Source organism: Musa acuminata, chromosome BXJ3-4 (genome assembly GCF_036884655.1).
Source record: "Musa acuminata AAA Group cultivar baxijiao chromosome BXJ3-4, Cavendish_Baxijiao_AAA, whole genome shotgun sequence".
Classification (NCBI taxonomy): domain Eukaryota; kingdom Viridiplantae; phylum Streptophyta; class Magnoliopsida; order Zingiberales; family Musaceae; genus Musa; species Musa acuminata.
Window position 1 is genome coordinate 9,454,992 of NC_088352.1, and position 20,909 is coordinate 9,475,900.

Here is a 20,909-nt window from a genome sequence, read left to right on the forward strand (position 1 = left end):
AATTCGTAGGAGATTCATTGCTAATCCTAATTACTAGAATATAAAAATACTTAAAATAACTTTTAATGTTCTCGTAATAACAATAATAGTTATACCTGAGGATATTAATATCAAAAAGAGTTTTCTTTTTCTAAAGGTTAGGAAGTGAAATATGAGATCTAATATGATGATCGTGTTGTTACTAACTAAGCTTTGCAGTATCTTCAAATTCATCACATTCGAAGGAATATATATAATATTCAAATTAACATTATGATCATGTTATTATTGACTAAGCTAATTAATATCATAAAATTCATTGCATTCGAAGGAATATATATATATATATATATATATATATATATATATATATATATATATTCTAATATTCCTTGTTGGTCTTCGTTGTGATTATTATAAAGGACGGCAATTAATGAGGCCGCATCTGCTTTGTTGTTCGTCTCCCCAATCCAAAGTCGCATCTTGGAACGAAGACTACGCCTCCCTCTCACTCTCTCCCTCCCTTTTCCTTTAAACCCCAGCCTTCCTACCGACGAGATCGCGAGGGAGGGGACTCGAGGAGGAGCTCGAGGGGGGTTCCTAGATTCGTCCTCTTTTTCCTTCTTTTAGAAGAAGTCGGACCTCGAGATCTCGGCTGCAGATGGCGACGACGCAGCAGCCGCCGGGTCGTATCGGTATCTCCGGTTCTTTCACCAGATTTATGGGTTTGATGTGATGTTTTCTTGTCAAGTTTCCATCTTTTGCGTGTTTGAATCCGAAATATGTGATCTTTGCTTGGTTCGATTGGATCGTTTTGGTTTGTGCGTCGTGTCGGACTTGGGACCTCGATAAATACGTGATCTTCTTGTGTTTCTTCCGTTTCTTTTTGCTTTGTGTGACAGTGCTGGTTAAGGAATTGTGTAATCTAGAAGCGTTGATGATCTGGAGGCTTCATTTGAGGAATTTTCTTAGATCTCCCTTTAAATCTTTATGTAAGCTCGATATATTCGCCTTCTATAGTAGATTAAATAGAAAGAGATTGCATTGACCTTCAACATGGGTAGATCCACGACTGTAGTAAGATTTTGCTGATGACATGTCATGTTTATAAGTTTCTTTACTAAATTGAGAATATGCATTTCTTCTTCTCAAGATTGTGCTCTCTGCATCTATTATTTTGGACTGCTCTGGATTTATGATGCTGGACACCAGAAAGCTGGTGTCCCGTGGCCTCCCACTTCATCCGGATCAAGTGCAGTTGACGTAGCAAAGAGGATGTTTTCCGATTTGGATTCTGATATCTTTTTTATGCTTTCGACTACTCAGGAATTACATAGCCGTTTGGAGTGAGTCATAGTATCTTTGTTTTTTTGTTTATTTGAAGGGACCGCAAGGTGATGATGATTGAGGGGGATTTTAGTTGGTCTTAATGGTAGTCACTTTTGTAACGAGCATTCTGATTTAAAATTACGGTGATATCGGAAGTGTTGGTTTTATATTTGATACGTCTGCCACTGTTTGTAGTGCTTTTATAAAAGACGAAAAACACCATGCCATAAGACCTTATAAATTTAGAAAACAGATTTGTAATACTTAGTCAGCTAATTCTAGGGCTTACTGATATTTTTAACCAGCATTATAGAACAATTGTAGTTTAACTTGGGTGGATCTTCATAGACTTTCCAGCTTTCGCCATAGAATATATTATCTAGAGACCCATATGAATCTTTCTGTGTTGGGAGGAACGAAGCAATTTTGGAAAACAATTTGTTGGAAATGTTTGTTGTGCTTTGTAAATGCCAAGTTTTTGTGCCATAACGATCATGTATCGTATATATTAGGCTATTGTTGCTCCTTACCAATTGTGAGAACTAGAAATGCTTATGAATTTAAAATTGATTTATAATCTGAATTTAGATCTTCGGTTAGTTGTAGTACCGAGTTCAGATGCTTCAACAACTCATATGATTTGTTACAACAGTGAAGCCATTTTATCCATTATTTGAGGTTGATTATACAAATCCTTTCCATCATTGAGCTTCGCTGCCCATGAATTGAACAAGTTATATCAAATGACCTACGGTTACCCTAGAGAGTAATCTCGGAGAATTAAGCTTAGCAATTGTTGGATTTGGCCCAGCAGAATTGTAATTATTTAATCAGATTACCTTTATGCCAAAAAAGGGTGAGAACAGATTGAGCCTTTGGCATTCCCTTAAGCTCATTTTAGCATTTGACTGAGATTTTTCTGAAGTTAGATTCTGTGACTATGGGTGTTGATTTCATAATTTTTTAGGTTCTTAATTCTTCATAGATATAGTTTTTTGGAAAGGGCTTACAGTTCTGGAGGTTTTTTCTAGGATCTTTTTACTTCAGTAATTTAGAGCTTTAAACAGAGGTCTTCTATCTGATGCAGTTTAACATCTTATTGCTTATAGAATACTGTTCCATACTGCCTGAACAACTGATATTTGGATGAGCAATTGTATTCAAATATTATGTTGACTTTTTTTTAATGTTAATATTCTGGTTTTTGTCCTTTAGTTTCCTGTTTCTAGGTGCAGCTTGGGATTTGAAGCTTTATATGTACACGCATACACAACATATCCACTATATATTTGTATGCATGCAGTTATCCACATAAATATCCATATGTATGTATATATGTTATGTGGATGTGACATATATGTCTACCTATACATTAGCTTTTATATAGGTACATATTTATATGAATGCATACATAAGGATAGGTATAGGCACTTGTATTTTACTTGCATATTGTTATCTAGTTGAATTAACAAATTCTTTTGATAATTCTTTTGGTAGACTCATTAGAATCATTGGGATCATCAACCACAAATGCTGATCTGAAACCTGTCAAAGTTGAAAGCCCGAACGAACAGGTAATTTCTTCTTCAATGCACTTCTTTTTCCTATATTGAACTTCTTGTTAATGATAATTGTCTTATCTTCTGTCAGCCACCTGCTAAAGATGAGAAACTGACAACCACCACCACTTCACATGATTTAAATGACATGGATACCTCAAGAGATGCACATGGGCATTTGGTTTCTTCTGATATAGTTATTGATCATAATGCAGTTTATCAATCCAACATTTTTGCCCCTCATGCACATTCCTTCTTCTATGGTGGTTAGTTTTTCTCCAAATATTCATTCACTTGTCATGTTAGCATTTTCTTCTGCCAGATTCATATACAGCATCTCTACTCCATTACTAGATTGACAATTTTGCATGTTCACAATTTTTGTCACATTTGAAAGCTTACTTCCTAGTCTTGATTGCAAATGTCCTAATATTTTTTTGTTCATTTGTATGAGATATGCACATATTTTATCCTTAAGAAGGTTTCTGAAGTTTATCAATAGAATGAAACTTCTGTGAGAGTGCATGTATGCACAAAACCTGTAGTCTTGTTATGAAAAAAATGCAATGCTCTTTTGTGCTTTTTAGTTTTCATCTATGCCACAAAGTTAAGTAATTTGAAAAAATAAAAAATACTGGGTAAAGGTATTTCTGTTATCCTATCTTCACCCGATCTAATCTAATCCAACGAGCCTCCGGGTACCACATAGCACAGCTGTTATGCATATTCCTCTAGTTGACAATAGGCTCTTGTCTAGTAACCCTCATAAGATAAATTCCTTGGAGTCTTTCAATGAAGTTGAGAAACTTTCTGATAAGTTAGACCATAGCTCAAGTACTAATATTTCTATCTTTTTCTTTTCTTTGAAAGTTGGTGATCAGACAAAGGAAAGGTCATGTCAACCTCCTTTCTGTAGGTTGGCCATTGGCTCTTCACCACCTACAGGTAGCATTAGTGACGATGTTGGTTGGCTGTTTGGTGTACTGATTGGCGACGCTGGGTAGCGGAGGCCAAACCTTGTGTCCTTTTATTTTGATGGACAGATAACATACAAGAAGTTGCCAAGGAAAGATGTAGAGTAGGAGATGTGATGCATCCTCTCTCTCTTCCCTACATGCCTCTCTTATTATGTGGAATCAGCTGGTCATCCTTATCTAGTAAAGGAGGTAACAAAGGGCAACATTTTCTATAATGATTCACTATCTAGGGGCTTAGGCATTGAAGTTTTTTTTGAAAAAATAAGATTAGGTCTACATTCTATATTATATTAAGAGTTCTCATATGAAGATTCCTCCCTAGAAGTTTCTCATCCTATATGACTCACAAGTTACAGACTTGACCATCATGGTCATGGATTAGGTTCTCATGACCTGCCTACAGGCACCACATTCAAGTTTGTGAGAGAGCATATAGGATAAGAGTTTTCAGACTGGAACATTGGGATCTCACCTATTGGCTTCACATTCATGTTTGTGTGAGAGAACGAGAACTCTATTAAGAAGGTATTCGTAACAGAGGTTGAGAGAGTACTCGGGAGGAAGAGTGGAACATTATCCATGCATCCCACATGCAGGTTTGTTGGAGAACACATAGGTCCTTATGCTGGACAGAATTCTGGGATGAGATGCCCTTATACTTCAGGCCAAGAATCTGAGTCATCTGGGGATTGGCTTATGAACTGTGCACTAAGTTCCATCTTAAGTAGTATTTACAATTTGAAATTAGGTTCTTGGTACTCTTATATTTCTTGTTCAATTATTTGCATAAATTTATTATGCATCTATTTTCACTTTGAACCTAAAGCAATTCCACAAGAATTGGTTCAGAATCTTCCAATTATGTTCACTTGCAAATTTTTTCAGCTGAATCATTCTTTTTTTTTATTACTTATATGTTTGATTAGAATCTGAAATTGGACATGAACATTATTGTAATTTCCAATTTTTTCAGGATATGAGAATCTAATTGGTGATTGGGAAGATCAATCTCGATATGTAAATGTTGAAGGAGTGGAATTTGGCTTGGCTGTAAGTATACTATAAACATCCATATGTCTCTTTCTTTACCTTTTATTTTTCTTTTGAACCTTAAGTTTTTATGATATTGAAGGGTGTCTACAACGAGAACCCTTCGCTTGTATATCACACTGGATATGGTTACAGTCCTTATGGACCGTATTCCCCGGGTATGACACCTCTAACTTCTCTTAGTGGAGATGGCCAGCTTTACTCGCCTCATCAGTTCCAGTTCCCAGGTGCATACTACCAGCAGTCAGCTCCTCCTAACATGCCGTATCTGTCTTCTTCAACTCCTATACCACGAGTTGATTTGGCAGTGCCAATTGATCAACAAGGAGTATTTACTTCTGATACTTCAAACTTCAACACCCAGATGTTTGGACCAAGACCAGGTAATCATTTATCCTGTGACTCTTTCGGATGTAGTATAACTGGCAGTCATGGTTTTCATGACTCATAACAATGATTTATGGCTTTTGTTCTTGTGATTTTTGGTCAGATTTAACGAGAGCCCCAGATGGCACTGGGTCTGTGACTCCATTATCACTACCAACAGTTTCAGTTTCACCTCAACCAATTGGTGGCCTAATGCCATTTGGTCAAGGGGCCATGCCTATAACTTCAGGAATGGTAGTGTTTTCCTATCTACATTATAGCCTTTTAGCATCTTGGATAACATGAAATATTGTTTTTGTTCCTTCAAATTTTTAAATGCAGTTGTATGTGTTCCATATATTAAATCTTGGTTCAATATCGACACTAGTTGGTGGTTGGACTGGTACAATATCAGACGTCCTTATACTTGATAGGGTTCAATAGAATCAATACTAGTTGGTACTGCTCAACCAGAGAAAGAGAGGAGGAGGAGAAAGCGAAGGAGTAGGAGTAGGAGGAGGCAGAGCAGGAAGAAGAGGAGGAAGGAACATATTGGTAGGACGGGGAGGAGAGAGCACTCAGAGTAGGAGGCAGTAGCGATGCAGTGGGGAGGAGTCATGGGAGGGGAGAGAGAGAGAGAGAGAGAGAGAGAGAGAGAGAGAGAGAGAAAAAGAGAAAGAGATGGCCGTGAGAATTTATAAAACCCAAACTAGGAGATAGGCTTACCGTTTGATACTGCTCAATACCGATCTATTTACCTCCTGGTATGCATGATTCGCTATGTGTACCTGATGATATGGTCCATATCGTACTGAACACTGGGTCTGCGACCTAGTTATGTGTCTGCCGCTAGTCTGAACGGTATTTTAATCCATGATTTTTCTTTTACATTTTGCAACTTTCCAAGAACATTGACTGAACATGATATAAATTTCAATTTTATCATTTCAATATGCTAAAATTGTTCTTTTTACCGTTGTGGTTTCCTTATTTTATGTAGTTGGAACAGTACTTTTTGTCAGTTGGATTTGATGCCTTTTTTATTATTAATGTAGTAGATGAAAAGTAAATGATAGTCATTTAGCTTACTGTAAGTTTAAAATATTAATCTAATATCCCAATATCTGACCCTAAAAAGTTATTTAAGCTGTGATCATTCTATTTTGTGCTATTTGTTGATATTTTCAGTTAATTATGATACGACCACCAAGTAGCATATGATGCAACAATACCAAAATCTGATGGTTTTTGATGAACTGTTGTGAACCAAATTGAGTCTTGACATATCCTAAAAGATTTTACATTATGGTCCCAATAGTCTCCCTAAGGACATAGCTTTTATGGTGCAGGTTCATTCTTTTATGCATACTTGTGGCATTTCGCGATACCGTTTACTGTTCGATACATAGTAATTGCCAGAATTTCAATAAAAAAATACTCATTTAGATTTTTGTGAAGTAGGAATCTTTCATGAATGTTCTCATTGAGAAACTTCTTTTTTTATGTCAAGGTCCATTCTAGGAAAAGGCTTGCATTGGAAATTTTAAACAACTATAGTATGATGTAGTTGTTCTAGCTTTTTTAATAGCAAAAACCAGAGATCAAGCCTCTGAAAATTCTTGGGTCTTGGAATTTGGATTAATGTTGCTTTCGCTTATCTGTATATTAGTGTTAGGTATGAGTGGCATCAATTTTCTATTCATCCGAAATCAATGCACCCAGGTGTTTACTAGAAAATTCCAATTAGAGGCGTGCTTATGTTACCACTGATACCTTTTAGTCTTAAGACTGAATTTATGCACTGTAAACTGCAATTTTGTACTTTTTGTTTTTGTTTGTTCACTTTATTTTCTAACTATTTTCAGGGTTCACAGCAACAGAGATCTTTGTATGGCTTTGGATCATCTATCAGCTCTATCGATAGAGGTTACTCGCACAGTGGGCAGTATCATAATAGCACATTTGAGACATCTATTCCCAGCTTGGGAATTAAAGACCAGAGCTCATTTGTTATGGACAAAAATAGGAGGGGAGGAAAGGAAAGTACTTTATTGTGTAGTTGCAATGGCACTGTTGATTTTCTAAACGAGCAAAACAGAGGACCACGAGCAAATAGGTCAAAAATTCAGATGATTGAATGCAATTCTTCACTTGACACTGAGAAAGATAGTTCTACCACAGGGGTCGATCATAAATTGTATAATAGTCCTGATTTTGTTACGGAGCACAAGGATGCCATGTTTTTCATAATTAAGTCTTACAGTGAGGATAATGTTCACAAGAGCATTAAATATGGTGTTTGGGCTAGTACTTCCAGTGGTAATAGGAAGTTGGATTCTGCATACCATGAAGCGAAACAAAAAGAAGATCCTTGCCCAGTTTTCTTATTTTTCTCGGTAACTTCATACTTTACTCTTTCAAATTAATCTCATAGGTTATATTTGTATGTTTCTGTGTTTAATAGCTCCCTTTTTTAGTAAATTGGAATAATCATATTAGTTCTTTGCAAAATAATAATAATAATAATAACCATGACCAGGTAAATGCAAGTGCACATTTCTGTGGGGTATCTGAAATGATTGGACCTGTTGATTTTGAAAAGAGTGTGGATTACTGGCAGCAAGACAGGTGGAGTGGTCAGTTTCCTGTCAAGTGGCATATGGTGAAAGATGTACCCAACAATTTGTTTCGACATATAATACTCGAAAACAATGAAAATAAGCCTGTCACCAACAGCAGAGACACCCAAGAAGTAAGCTTTTCTTTTTGGTTTATCAACTACATGACAGGCTGTTTATCTTTGACAAAATGCTTTGAAATTTAGTTTAGTTTGACAAAGTCGATTTATTGAACATGATTAAAATTTAAAATAATAATTTTAGGGAGTCAGCAATCAAGTTAACTGTGGATATCAACTATCCCTTAAGAGTGTAACTAGAGAATGCTTGCTACATGGAGAGAGAGAGAGAGAGAGAGAGAGAGTGATGGATTTCTTAAGCTCTAGGCAAGATGTTGCATCAATAGTCATGTGACAGTATCATGGAGAGATATGCCTTTGTAGCAAATATAATAAAATGTGGAAAATATATTTGAAATGGTATGAACATATTCAAGGGAGAGCTATATATGCTATTGTTAGATGAGTTGAATCAATCAAAACTAGTGATGCGAGGAGAGGTAGAGAAGACTTAGGAAATTAAACAATAAAAAGAGGCTTAGTAACTCTTAATTTAGTCACGGATACTTCCCTACACTTGCTGACAGAAAAAGATCCATGGGGTTGACCTAAATAGTTGGGATAATAGAAATTCTTGTTGTTGATGGTCATTGTTCTATCCTTTTCTAGGATATCAAATTCCCAATGCTTTTTCATAATGTCATGTAGAGCTAGGCTACTCTATCTAAATACTTTGGATCTCTATTTCATTCAAGTGCACCAACTTATGTTGCTTCTTGGACTGATTTAGCCAACTAGAAATATCCAATACACCATGCTGACAGAAGCTCTGCTACCTATTCTGATTGTACTCTTGAGTGCATAGCTTGTTTGGTTCCTGGGTTTTTTTTGTTTCTTATTCAGAAGCCAATCGGGTTATACATCAATGTTTCATTTGGATTCAAGCAGAAGTTTTCTCACTCCAATTTAGTTTCTGGTGTCAAATAACTGATGATCTGTTGAACCGTAACATTGAATCATGTTATAACTGCAAGACTTGAACTTCTAATTGTTTCTAGTGATTTACTTCAATAAATATCTTCAAAGAGACTTCTACAAGTGCCCATTTTTAAGCGTCATACTGGATCTGATGAGATATGAAATCAATGATACAGCCTTTCTTTGGAATATATGTGTAAAATCCATTAAATCCTGAATATTCAATATGTGAAGCCAGCGAAAATATTGTTTCCATTGTGCTTTCACAGAGGCTGCAGGAGTGACCCTTTATCTCCTTGCCACATCCCCATCTCTCATTCCTCGATTTTCTAAAAAGTTATATGCCCAGATATTGGTTAACCATTGGAATTCTTCTAAATTTAACATTGTGGAAGGATCTAACCAAATTGTGGTCCTCTTCCTAGGTAGTGATGCTAACCCAGAGTCATCTCTGTCTGGAGCTAACACGATCGGTGTTAGTTTGTGTTTCTTGGTTCTGATCAGATGTTTGTTCTTTTCCTAAGTAGTGCTGCTAGATCAAATCATCTCTGCATGGAGCTAGCGACGTCCGAGAGCTATCATATGGCTTATCATGTTTGACTCTCAAGATATGAATCTCAACGACAATCCTTGAGTTGAACCCTTTTATGGAGTTATAGGATGCTATACCACAAGGATTGGGATGCATCTGCTTATTTCAAAGCAAACTTATTATCAAATATTAATAGTTTTGTTTCTTTTTTGCAGTAAACATGCTGATGATAGTGGGGTGAAATAAATCACTCTGGGGTCAAATACTTGGACTTTTTTCAAATATTGATCAAGAGATTTGTATGAGCTTGAATGTAACACTCTTAAATCTTTCTACTATTCCTTAACCTAAACCATTATGTGAAGGATTATCCTGTTTAACAAATTGGTTCTTGTTTTAGCAAAACTCCATTGTTTTATCTAGGGCTTGCGTTTGTTGGTTATGTTTTTTTACATAAGTTGTTTCTTTAGCATTTGATTCACACATAATTACCTTGTCTATTAAATTTGTATTTTGTTTCAATGCATGCAGGTGAAATTGGAAAAGGGTCTGGAGATGCTAGGAATTTTTAAGAAGCATGAATATGAAGTATCAATCATTGACGACTTTGAGTTTTATGAGGAGCGGGAGAAAGCCATGCAGGAGAGAAAGGCTCGCAAGCATCACCAGATGTACAACTCGGCAGGGCCTGTTCGAGCTGCTTTTAGGAATGAGCAAAGGAACCCTCCTGCCATCTCGGGTGACTTCATAAACCGACTATCTAAGAACTTTATTAGTGCTGTCAGGTTGGAAGAAAGAAACAATGCTGACCCAGCAACAGATAAAAATAGTTCCTTGAGTGTTAGTGTTGCTCCTAAACCTGACGAGCTGCAGAAATCAGAGACTACTCCTGCGACAACAAGCAGCTAGCAAGATCAACAACTATAACCCTCTCCTGTGCCAGACCACTTCATAGTATGGTGAATTGGACATTGGAAGACTGCTTAGTAGTATTAGCTCTTGAATTGCTGAAGCAGTTGTATAGTTTGTTTGCCATTTGAAAGGAGAAAAGGAAATAGAAGGTACCTCTCTATTCTGTATTTTTTTCCTCGTCATTTTGTTTTCCTTCTGATCGGCAATCTTTAAGCAGATCTGGTCCTTCTTACCAGCTTTTGTAAAGTGCGATCGGAATGCCATATGAATAATTTAGCTTCCACGCTCCTACGATCTTTGTTTTCTTTTCGTGATGCTGAAGAAGCTGAAATGTTTAAGCAAATACTTGGTAGTAACAATGATATGTTTAAGAAGCCCTACTTGCTGCTTGTTAATATTTGCTTTAGTAGCTCTATTTACACCAGATGGTTAAATTATGAACAACAAAAACTTTTATGATGTGTTGCTCCAACAATATTTTCTAGCTACATTTTCTGCTGTATGCAGCTGTTGAAATGTTATTATTGTTGGCGGTTATGTATTGCCGGTCATATTTGTTATGCTTTTAGTCAATTGCAAGTAAATTACTTTTCTAGTGGTTAGGTCTAAATTGAATGGTCGATACAATAAAAAATAAATAGCAAACTTTGAAAATAATACTTATATTTTCTCTGGTGGTCTGCAAGTTCAAATGCCAAGAAATTTTTCTCTATTTGGTTCCACTTGAGAAGGATCATTCTGCTCAAATGGAAACAGACGAACAGGAGACAAAGAAGAGCAATTTGACCATTGACCAACAAAATGCACTAATGTTCAGGAAGCACTTCGTCCACTATGTTTGTCTAATATTGGAACAACTTCAATGCACATAAAATGCCATCTTAAATGATTGATATGATGCTGTTTTAGTCGACAGACAATAAATAAACATATAGAACAAATATTGATTGTATGGATCAGGCATCTTATTTTTGTTCCATTGTATGGGTCATGATTTGCATTTTTCTATCACTTGCATTGTAAGATTTGGAGAAACGACATGGGTGAACCAAAAATTTATTTAAAGGAGAAAGTATCATGATACAAATTCTTCAGAAGTTGAATATAATGCGAAATGGATGTCATCTCCTTGTTCTAGAAAGCACATTTCTTGTTCCCTTGTGATCCTCTCGGAGGCAGACCCTTCCTGCAACAATAAGCAACTAAGCATAATGATCTGATTTCATTATGGCATATGGAGCAACGAGCATTCCTCAAAAGATATCATGGATATCAATAAAAATGCAGAATCTTTTTTGACATGTTGGTATTTGTTTGAAAATTAACTGATATATCTTTGAATTTCTCAAAATCTCTGTTTGAAGACCTTTCCAGAAAGATTTCATTCAGTAAGTCCGAAAACAACACCATGATCCAAGTGGCATCATCATAACAATTATGAACTACTCTTATGGTTAACTCTGCATTTTGATGTGCCCCATCCAGCAACCGTGACTTCACAAAGTATTGAATTAAAAAATAGGTAAGACCATCGATTGATAACCATATAAACATTTGACTTCAATCAATCATCGAAAGGAAAATATAACAGATGATGTCACAGATGATAAGGTCAGGCAAAATACAAGAAACCAACTACTTGTTACTTGGTGAAAATATGTTCATTAAAATCATCATTTAGTGTAAGTGAAGTTCCTAAGTTAGATTTGAAGTGAAAGTTTAAAGCTATATTAGTCTACCTGGATGGGTCGCCATGCCATAATTTGCTCAACTTTACTGCTAACCGCGATATTGACGTCTTTGCTACTGGATCAGCACATCCCCTTGTTGCTGCTACCTGTAATGCTAATAGGAAATCCATCTGTGCTTTTGTAGACAGGAAGAGGTTCCTCGGTTCATTAGCTATGGTCAAATTAACCACCTAGAAAGCATTAAGAAGAAAGTAAATGTTATTTGGACATATGTAACTAATGGATTATCACACATAGTGGCATACTATCAGTTGACATACTTCACAAGTATGAAATCAGCCATAGCGCATAGTCACACAATTTTTAGGGATAGGTAGCTTGCCTCCTGCAACCATGGAATTGCACCTTCCAGATATCTTGGATTGACAAAGTTTGTGGCCATAATGGAAAGTACTTCATTCGTAGTCTCGTGTGACAATTTATCCAGAACAGGGCCAGTTCTATCCATGAGCAGGACAAGACTAAGATCATCACCAGAAAGTATTGCCTCCACATAAGCTGACTCCAAATTCCCTGCACTAAGAAATTCCTTAATTCGTTTCAGGTATCCATTCACATCTTTCAAATTGCTAGCCCCGACGCTTGCATCTTTCGCATCTCTTTCTTGGTTTCTTAGAGATATAAGGCTTCTTCCTGAGTTGTTTCCTACACCTCTGGGTATTGGACTTTGCAGTATGTCAAGTGATGAATCCTCCAAAATCTCCCCTTCCTCTATGACGGAAGTGCTAGATCTACTCTTTGAAGACAAATTATCCTGCCAAATCTCCATGCTTTTTGAAGATAAAAGTGATGAATCATTGTAGTTGTTATCCACTGATGGCCTAGGTGTAAGCTTAGGGGACGAAGACACTGTTTGAACTTTCTTCAATATTTTTGAGCAAACCATGCTAGAATAATTTTCACATTCAGCAACAGAATGTGTCATCTTGTCTAGAGTTTGCTCCAAGAAATTCACTTTTGACTGTAGCTTTGAAACATTATCTATTGAGTTTCGAATGAACACCTGCACAAATTTAAAATTTCAGGATGATGAGCATGGAAGACCCAATGTGTCTTTAGATAACACAAACAGATCAATACTTTACAAAGCACACATCTTTGAAACAGTAGCATGTTATATATATGTATATATATATATATATATATATGTATATATATATATATATATATATATATATATATATATGTATATATATATATATATATATGTATATATATATATATATGTATATATGTATATATATGTATATATGTATATATATGTATATATGTATATATATGTATATATGTATATATATGTATATATGTATATATATATATATATGTATATATATATATATGTATATATGTATATATGTATATATGTATGTATATATATATACATACATATATACATATACATATATATAAATATATATAATACTAAACAAAATGCAAGCCATCAGCATATCAAGGTCCTGCCTGTGCATTGTCAAAGACTGACAAAGTTAGTCCACAAACTGGGCTAGATATGAAATTTTGACCAATCTTATGTAAAAATTAAAATTAAACCAAATATCATTAGTTGTGGAAAAACGGATGATATCAGAAAATTTTTTGTTATAGTTTGGAGAGTGGAAAAGGATACAATTTTCTATAATCTTAAAGATTTCAAGCACAAAAAGCATTCATTCGGTTATGGCATGCTCAAATTCAAGTCAGTTCATTCATACTGCATTCAGAAAGAAAGTCAATACGAGTAATTAAGTGGCATATAAATTGAAGAACCTAGAATTATCAGGCAAAATTTTCACTTATATTCTTACAGGAAATTCATTGGACACTAGAAGATAAGAACGAGTAAAATCCATTATCCTTGTAACAATAGCTTAAATAGTAGGGCAGAACTAGAACTTGAATTCCAGATAATTGACAATTGAAGATAGAGAAGGTAGATGCATCAATAATATCAAATTCTATATATACAAAGACACCTACAAAAGGATTTTTCTGATTCCAGCCTATTTTGTTCAATCTAATGTTAATTCCCAGGAGAAAATCTTTTTTAGTAAGCTCCTTGTTAATACAATGTTTGAGGTTCATCTAATACATCTTGGCTATTAAGGATGAAAATCAATAAAGCAGTCTTATAAATAGTTGGAAAATAAATAATTAGTTTTGGAAGTATGTGCTTTACAGTGCATCCAGAAAACAGATTACCTGTAAGAGATCGAGCAAATTTGATTGTTTTGTTTCAATTTCTAGGAGTTGCTGTTTGATGGCAGCCAGTCCATTTGCAGCATGCACACAACATCCATGCATACTGCGTGAACACAAATCTGAAATAGTGGACTCCGGACTCTTCCGCTCCTGGGTACCAAGGCATTCTCGTCCATTGTCCTCAATGGCAAAATGATTATTTCTTGTTGGACTTATTGAATCATTGCCCTCAGAATCATTCTCCCCATCACAGTCATGAGATACAGTTAAATGCTCCATCTCATAGATCCGATAATCTGGAACGGATACGGAAGAGCATTCTGGCTTTTCAAACACAGAGCCATAATCAAAGTTGATATTTTGGAGTTCAGCAGTATTTAGCATCCTTCTTTCTAAAAGATCTATTACATTACTGTCAGACTTTACACTATTGCTATTAACCAATGGTGTACCATGAGTCTTCGGGACTGATATCGCAATGTGCCAATCGTTTGACTTCATACGTTGATGACTCTGCATATTAGTTGTACATGGTTTCCTGACAGATAGAGGAACTCTTTTTTGTGTTGAACTGGTGGAATTTCCACATAAGTCAGAAACAGGACCATTTTTTCTAGACAATGTGTCTCTCCATCGACTATTGCATACACCGGTGACTACATTAATGTCTTTGCCAAAATTTTCTGAAATGTCAACATAGAAGACTATTATCATCAACAATAGTTTGATAATACAAACATAGTTCTATAAAAGGGGTGATGTCGAATCATAAATCTACTCGAACAGCAGAACTATAGAAATAGCTGGTAGAGGTATCATGTAATCGAAAATGGGTGACAAGAAATTAATTTAGACATGTAGAATCCTCACATTAAGTATATAATCAGATCATAAACATAAAACTTCCTCTAATGTTTAAAAACCATAATTTCTGAGATGAGGAATTAAATATCTTTTTGGCTTCATCCACTTCAAAATTAATTTAATCTAGACAGGTCCCGAAAGAAGCACATGGTGTCAGTATACTGTGCAAAGAGAAAGGAGATTTCAACTAATTAATGCAGCTGTTGAAAAGTGTGCACGTTAATAAGCTCAAGCAAGGAAAAGCAGCTATATAATGTCGCATCACAAGCATTCTTCGATCATTTTCCCAGAAACAGTTATACCTTTTGTGGATGATCCAGCCTCTGAAGTTTCAGAAGAATGGGTCACTGGGAGAGCTCTCCAACACTGTATGGCATGCATGATTGAATCCCGCGCAGGTTTCACCTACAAAAGAAAAGTTTGGAGACATGTCTACAAAACTGACACTCAGATAACAAGAAACTATAGCATGAACTGACTTTGTCAAATCTGCAGGATTCAAGGAAGTGGAGGCAAGAACTTCTCAGAGGAGCCAAAGAAGATCCAGGGTTGACGGCGATTCCAGCCAATGCCACAGAAGCAGCTTTGCGTGTTGTCCAATCATTACTTTTAAGAGCTTCCAAAATGCTCGTAACTGCGGCAGATAAAGTATGCTCTGCTAAAGCACATCCTGCCTGGTTATATGAGTTAGAAATGTGATGTAAAATTTAAATAACAGGGTAATAAAAAGATTCAACCAAATTTTCATTGCTTTGTTATTTTCTTGAGAAGACAAAAAATATTTGTCAAACAAGGTATTCAGCATAATAAACTTGTGGACAGTAAGGCAAGAGATTCGAATGATAAGAGCTACATATGCTGCTTTACATAGCCACCATATGACTTTATCCCCTTATGTCAAAGTGACTATTTAAGTTGGAAAATATATACTGCTAGCATGCACCTATTAACAATCCATCTTTTGAATGATCAAATATCTGTATCGTTAGAACAAGTAAGATGATTCCCAGCAACTGGTAAACTATCACAAGTCTGTTAGAATGCACCAGGATAATCACAAGATAATGCAAATTATGATTATATTATGTTAAGGAGAAATTTACGATTTCCCAGATCAAGCTACATCTAGAAAAATAGAGAACAAGAGACCGACCTCCACTGGAACCTTCTCCTCCTATTCTAATCTTGATCTTACCATCTTACAGAATGAAATGGGATTAAAGAAATGTGCATGATTGAAAATGAAATTAAAAATAGCAAGCTGCAAACTACGACAAGAAGGTTGGTGAACGAGAGAGACTTCCATTGGAACCAACAAAATTATATGCTTTTACATCCTTCTCCTCCTAATCTAGACTTCACATCACCATCTTCCAGGAATGAATGGGATATTACTACTTGGGTAGCCAATGATGGTAAAATGCGAGCTAGAGATGCTGTTTTGACAACTAGACCACATTCAAGACATGTACCAAAAGTAAATTGAAAACGACCTGCAAGCTAAAGGTACCAAGTTAAACCTGTATGATGCTTCTGATCAACTCAATGATCGCCGGCTTAGCCATGAAATGCTGATTCTTCAGCAGCTTTATGACACGCGTGAGCATCTGTGGCAAGATGTTCTGCGGAGCATCACTGGCCTCATCGATGACCCTCGCTAAGCAGTGCGCCGCACCCACCTGCACGTATCGGTTCTGCTCACCCAAAGCTTCGAAAAGGGGCTTGGCCAATGCAACGAACGTTGCCCCTCCGCCGCCTTCCCCGCCTCTAATGCTGGTCGCCAAAACGCCGCACGCCTCGACGCAGGCGTCACGGACGACGGAATCCCTGTCCTTGAGGCGCTTGACGATGGAACCGACCACCTTGCCGAGATAGGGAGCCAAGAGGATCCCGTGGGACCTCGCCAGGGTACCCATCAGTCGGACACACTCCGCGCGGACGGCGCTCTTCTGCTCGGCATTGGTCTCGGCGACGCACGACAGGAAGGGAGCGATCATGTCGGGGGTCAACTTCAAAGCGGCCTTCTCGAGCTCTTCCACGCCGATATTGTACGTGTCGCGGTCGGCGAGCTTGTTCAGCGAGAGGATCACCCGTTGCTTCATCTCGAAGACGGCCTGCTGCGGCACGGCCGCCTTTCCGCCCGATCTGGCCTTGGAATGCGCCACGACGCGGGGCTTCATGGCCGCTCTCCTCTGAAAACCGACCCAACTTCCAATCTGCTATTATCTGCAATCCTGACGCTAAACCTTAGCCTCGGGGGTTTGCTATACGGACCCCTCCGGGGATTCCAGCGAGAAGGGAATGCGGAGAGGCCATAGCGGCGATCGGCCTCTTGATCGAAAACGAGAGAATTTCTTCCATGGTTTTATTCCGCTAGGGTTGAAAAGGATCAAAAAAAGCGAGAAATAAAGAGGAAGAAAGAGACATCAACCATCTTTATTCAGCAAAGGCAAAAAAAGACGAGATAAAGAAAGTGGAAGATACAGAGAGATGAACTCCACAACTCCAGAGAGAGAGAGAGAGTAGTGATGGAGATGGAAGAAGAAGAAGAAGAAGAAGAAGAAGAAGAAGAAGAGAGATGAGAGAGAGTGAGAGGATTAGAATTCGAATTGGCTCTTGTAAAGAGAGGCACAGACATCAAGGGAAGACGGAAGCTTGGAAGGGATGAGAGGAGAGAGAAGTCCAGAGAGATAACGAGAGCAGGGATTACTGACGGATGAGATTCAAATACCCACATTAATTACCTATATTTATATTGGCCTGAAAAGTATTGTTTCAATGGAAACGCAACGTGGGGCCGGCGGTAGCCGACGGGTACCGACCATACTAGTAGAAAAAGTATTCTTTTCCTACCTTCGCGCTTCTGCGCTGGTGCGATTCGAAATTCCGAACCCGCCTCGAGCGTGCGCGACGGCATAGACAACCAATCACACTCGCTATTTAGTTGGATCCCACTCTGAGTGGACCACGTGGCACTCTTTATATGGAAGGAATTGATGTTCTGAGTTTTGAGTTATGCGTTCTTTAGGTGGACAAAGTTTGAATCTTTTGGATTCGACCGAGCTCGAGGCTACAAGAATTTAGGGTTTTTTGGTCACATAATTGTACGTACTCGTTAATTAATTCGTATCTCCGTATGCTGGCAAAAACTATTATTGGAAAAAAAAGTACATATTGTATGTGGGAAAAAAAGAATAATTAATATAAAAAAAATTAAAACATAACATTTATGACGCTCTAATTTCGCTAGTTCATTTTTAAATAAATTACTTACATTTATAATTCTTAGCATATGCATTGATAATTCTTATCATAATTTTTTTTAAAGTAATGTTTGAGTCATGAAAATATTGTCTTTATATTTAGATATAAATATAAAAAAAATGAAGGTGAGAGTATGATCAGATGTTCAATTATCTTTCCATTTTTCTCTAAGAAATGAGAGAGAAAAAAAGTTGACTGTGTAATAATGAGAATGCACCAACATGAGAAGTGTCAAAACTGGTATCCATTTCTGCTACTGGTGCAGAACACATCCACCACCTCAAGCCACCAAGAAGAAGAAGAAGAAGAAGAAGTCAGAGGAAACACATAAACACAGAGAGAAAGCCATGGTCAATTTTGTTGGGGGAGAAGAAGGTTTGTGCATCATCATCATCATCCCTCACCTGCACCGCTTCCTTCCTCTGCCGCTCATCTGCACACTGGTTTTCGTGGGAGGTGGGAGCTGGCGAGCTCAGCCTCCGCGGAGCAGTAGCAGAGCCCCTCCTTGTTCTTCTCCACCACCTTCAGTATGCTCTCGAACACGGCCACCTCGCATGGGATCCGCAGCACGCCTTCCTGCTGGAACCCGAACTCCTCCTCTGCTTCCCTCAGCAGCGCCGCGAAGGCCCTGTGGCCGAGGTACTCCGTGGGGATCACGAACCTCCGCATCTCCTCCCCGACGCACACCGCCAGGTATCCCTTCGGGACGTCTCCCGACGCGTCGGTGAAGGAGAGGGTCCTCTTCAGGAACTTGATGCTCTTGCTGCCACCGCCGCTCTTCGGCGTCACCGCCAGCTTCTTCCACTTCTTCAGGATCTGTTGGAGCCTCACTATCTCCGTGATCTTGTTGGACTTCTTGGAATCCATGGAAGCCTCCGTGGGTGATTGCCACTGCGCTGCGAGTATTTAAAGGGGTTTGGGGTCATCTTATTCGACTATTATATGCTCTCGAAGACAGATCTTTATATTGCTTCGTGTACTATGCATCAGAAATCAAGTGTTCTTGAGTTCTGTGGGTTTGCATGTCAGGTCCACAGATTAGTTACTGCATCACGCCGTGGGTCGACTGCAAGCAGAAGTACGACAAGCATGTTATCTTCGCGCAGTTCGATCGATGTGATGCTGCTATCTGCTTTTGCTCGAGCTTCAAGTTTAAGGTGTGCGTGACCTCTTTGTACGACCGGCCATTGGAGCTTTTTCTAACGGAGTTGGGTTCTCGGAAGAACATGGGAGAGGTGGGTGGAGATCAGAGCCCATGTGAGGTCTTCCAATATTATACCAACTGCAAGAAGCATTTGGTTTCACCATTGTTTACTGGAACACCTGCTCTACTCATCCTGAGATCGAGCATCTCAAGGTTCTCATTCGAACTCCGACTACCGTCCAAATCTGAGGATCCAAAGTATCTCCTTCCATTTCGAATCTTCTTCCAACTCTGCATCATGTTCTTGTTTCCCAGCTTTGGAAGCTCTCTAGTTTATCTATCTCCTTGATGCAACTTGAATTAGATTAACGACAACGGGGGGGGCATTCCTTGGTCAAATCTCATAGAAGAGCAGGTTCCTAACAATGTCAACTACAACAATTCTACAAGAGCACCTCCTTAGTGGAAGATCCATCAGCAAGTCATGTGAAGCTATCTCTCAGCAGCAATGTGCCATTTGTAGACCACTTGCATGCACATGACACACTCCTTGATCAAATCAAATGATTAGAGGAAGTTTCAGTCTTCTTCTTTACTTGACACAGCTCCCACACAAGCTGGTGATCCTGAATTAATCATGGAATCAAGGTAGCTTGTTCTGTTTCTTGGAAGCAAAAGAAGACACTTAGTTTACATTCTTCAAAGCTGCATCAGTGGAAGTAAGCAGTGAGTGGTTACTTCAGCTGGGGACAGTTCTTCAAACCCTATGACCGTCCTCTTGTCCCTCTCTAATTGACTGCAATATTAATTTTGGGAGATTGAGCTGCATTAGCTTTTCAAGGAGATCGAGTCTCCTCTTCTCATTCAATTCAAGTTCTGTGTTCACTTTGTTTGGCATCTTCATTGACCTTATGAGCTAAAGATGGAGTGAAGAACGAGTGATGTCTCATTGAAAGATCTAATGATCATTGAAAGAGCTCTCATGCTACTTAAATACTTCATGGATTTGCTTCTATTTCTGATGACCAATCTTATGGCTGCTGCCTACTTTCACACACAGAGGAGATCAAGATTTGCCTGCTGTGAGAGATAACATGATGGTAGCAGCTGAAGCTGTCTTCTTCTTCGTTTATGAGGGAAACAAGAACTCCATTGTTGTCTCTTCCATCTCAATGCTCATCCTATAAACTTCAATGTTCATGAACCAATCCATATCCTACTACCAATCTCCACTCAATTCTCATGACCATTTCCTGGGCATCAATTTCCCTTTCTCCCCAGCCATATAAGTAGACCATATTTCTCCATTTACCTGAAAACTTACTTGC

At 37.9% G+C, this 20,909-nt stretch overlaps 3 protein-coding genes across 5 annotated transcripts; 1 reads left to right on the forward strand and 2 right to left on the reverse strand.

Annotated features, from left to right (window-relative positions):
* The first annotated feature begins 421 nt into the window (after positions 1-421).
* LOC135637010 (YTH domain-containing protein ECT2-like) lies at positions 422-10,754 on the forward strand. 3 transcript variants are annotated; one of them, XR_010496131.1, is made up of 10 exons: positions 422-674; positions 2,806-2,882; positions 2,959-3,133; positions 4,818-4,894; positions 4,977-5,277; positions 5,385-5,515; positions 7,126-7,656; positions 7,800-8,012; positions 9,663-9,760; positions 9,979-10,118. XR_010496131.1 is itself a non-coding variant. In XM_065149333.1 (10 exons), the coding sequence occupies exons 1-10, from the start codon at positions 641-643 to the stop codon at positions 10,354-10,356; spliced, it is 1,848 nt and encodes a 615-aa protein (XP_065005405.1). In that variant the 5' UTR covers positions 422-640; the 3' UTR covers positions 10,357-10,754. The 3 variants fall into 3 exon arrangements, 2 of the variants coding, with proteins under 2 accessions (XP_065005405.1, XP_065005404.1); XM_065149333.1 differs by lacking the exon at positions 9,663-9,760 and having other exon boundaries at positions 4,977-5,052; positions 5,122-5,277; positions 9,979-10,754; XM_065149332.1 differs by lacking the exon at positions 9,663-9,760 and having other exon boundaries at positions 9,979-10,754.
* Positions 10,755-11,324: 570 nt separating this feature from the next.
* Positions 11,325-17,872, reverse strand: LOC135636318 (TORTIFOLIA1-like protein 2). Its single transcript, XM_065147993.1, has 7 exons — positions 16,694-17,872; positions 15,653-15,847; positions 15,476-15,578; positions 14,310-14,992; positions 12,433-13,113; positions 12,099-12,280; positions 11,325-11,545 (listed from the first exon to the last, which is right to left on the reverse strand). The coding sequence occupies exons 1-7, from the start codon at positions 17,351-17,353 to the stop codon at positions 11,494-11,496; spliced, it is 2,556 nt and encodes an 851-aa protein (XP_065004065.1). The 5' UTR covers positions 17,354-17,872; the 3' UTR covers positions 11,325-11,493.
* Positions 17,873-18,652: 780 nt separating this feature from the next.
* LOC135635578 (protein SMALL AUXIN UP-REGULATED RNA 12-like) lies at positions 18,653-19,417 on the reverse strand. The gene has a single exon (XM_065146745.1). It carries the CDS (start codon positions 19,302-19,304, stop codon positions 18,867-18,869), a length of 438 nt encoding a protein of 145 aa, XP_065002817.1. The 5' UTR covers positions 19,305-19,417; the 3' UTR covers positions 18,653-18,866.
* Between the last annotated feature and the right edge of the window lie 1,492 nt (positions 19,418-20,909).

Bases quoted from the DNA above. Each gene is read 5' to 3' on its own strand.
- LOC135636318 (XM_065147993.1), bottom strand. From the start codon at position 17,353: ATGAAGCCCCGCGTCGTGGCGCATTCCAAGGCCAGATCGGGCGGAAAG. The intron at 14,993-15,475 runs GTATAACTGTTT...TTGACATTTCAG, and splicing joins GGCTGGATCATCCACAAAAG to AAAATTTTGGCAAAGACATT. The intron at 11,546-12,098 runs GTAGACTAATAT...TTATTGTTGCAG, and splicing joins TGGCATGGCGACCCATCCAG to GAAGGGTCTGCCTCCGAGAG.
- LOC135637010 (XM_065149332.1), top strand. From the start codon at position 641: ATGGCGACGACGCAGCAGCCGCCGGGTCGTATCG. The intron at 2,883-2,958 runs GTAATTTCTTCT...ATCTTCTGTCAG, and splicing joins TTGAAAGCCCGAACGAACAG to CCACCTGCTAAAGATGAGAA. The intron at 7,657-7,799 runs GTAACTTCATAC...AACCATGACCAG, and splicing joins CAGTTTTCTTATTTTTCTCG to GTAAATGCAAGTGCACATTT.
- LOC135635578 (XM_065146745.1), bottom strand. From the start codon at position 19,304: ATGGATTCCAAGAAGTCCAACAAGATCACGGAGATAGTGAGGCTCCAA.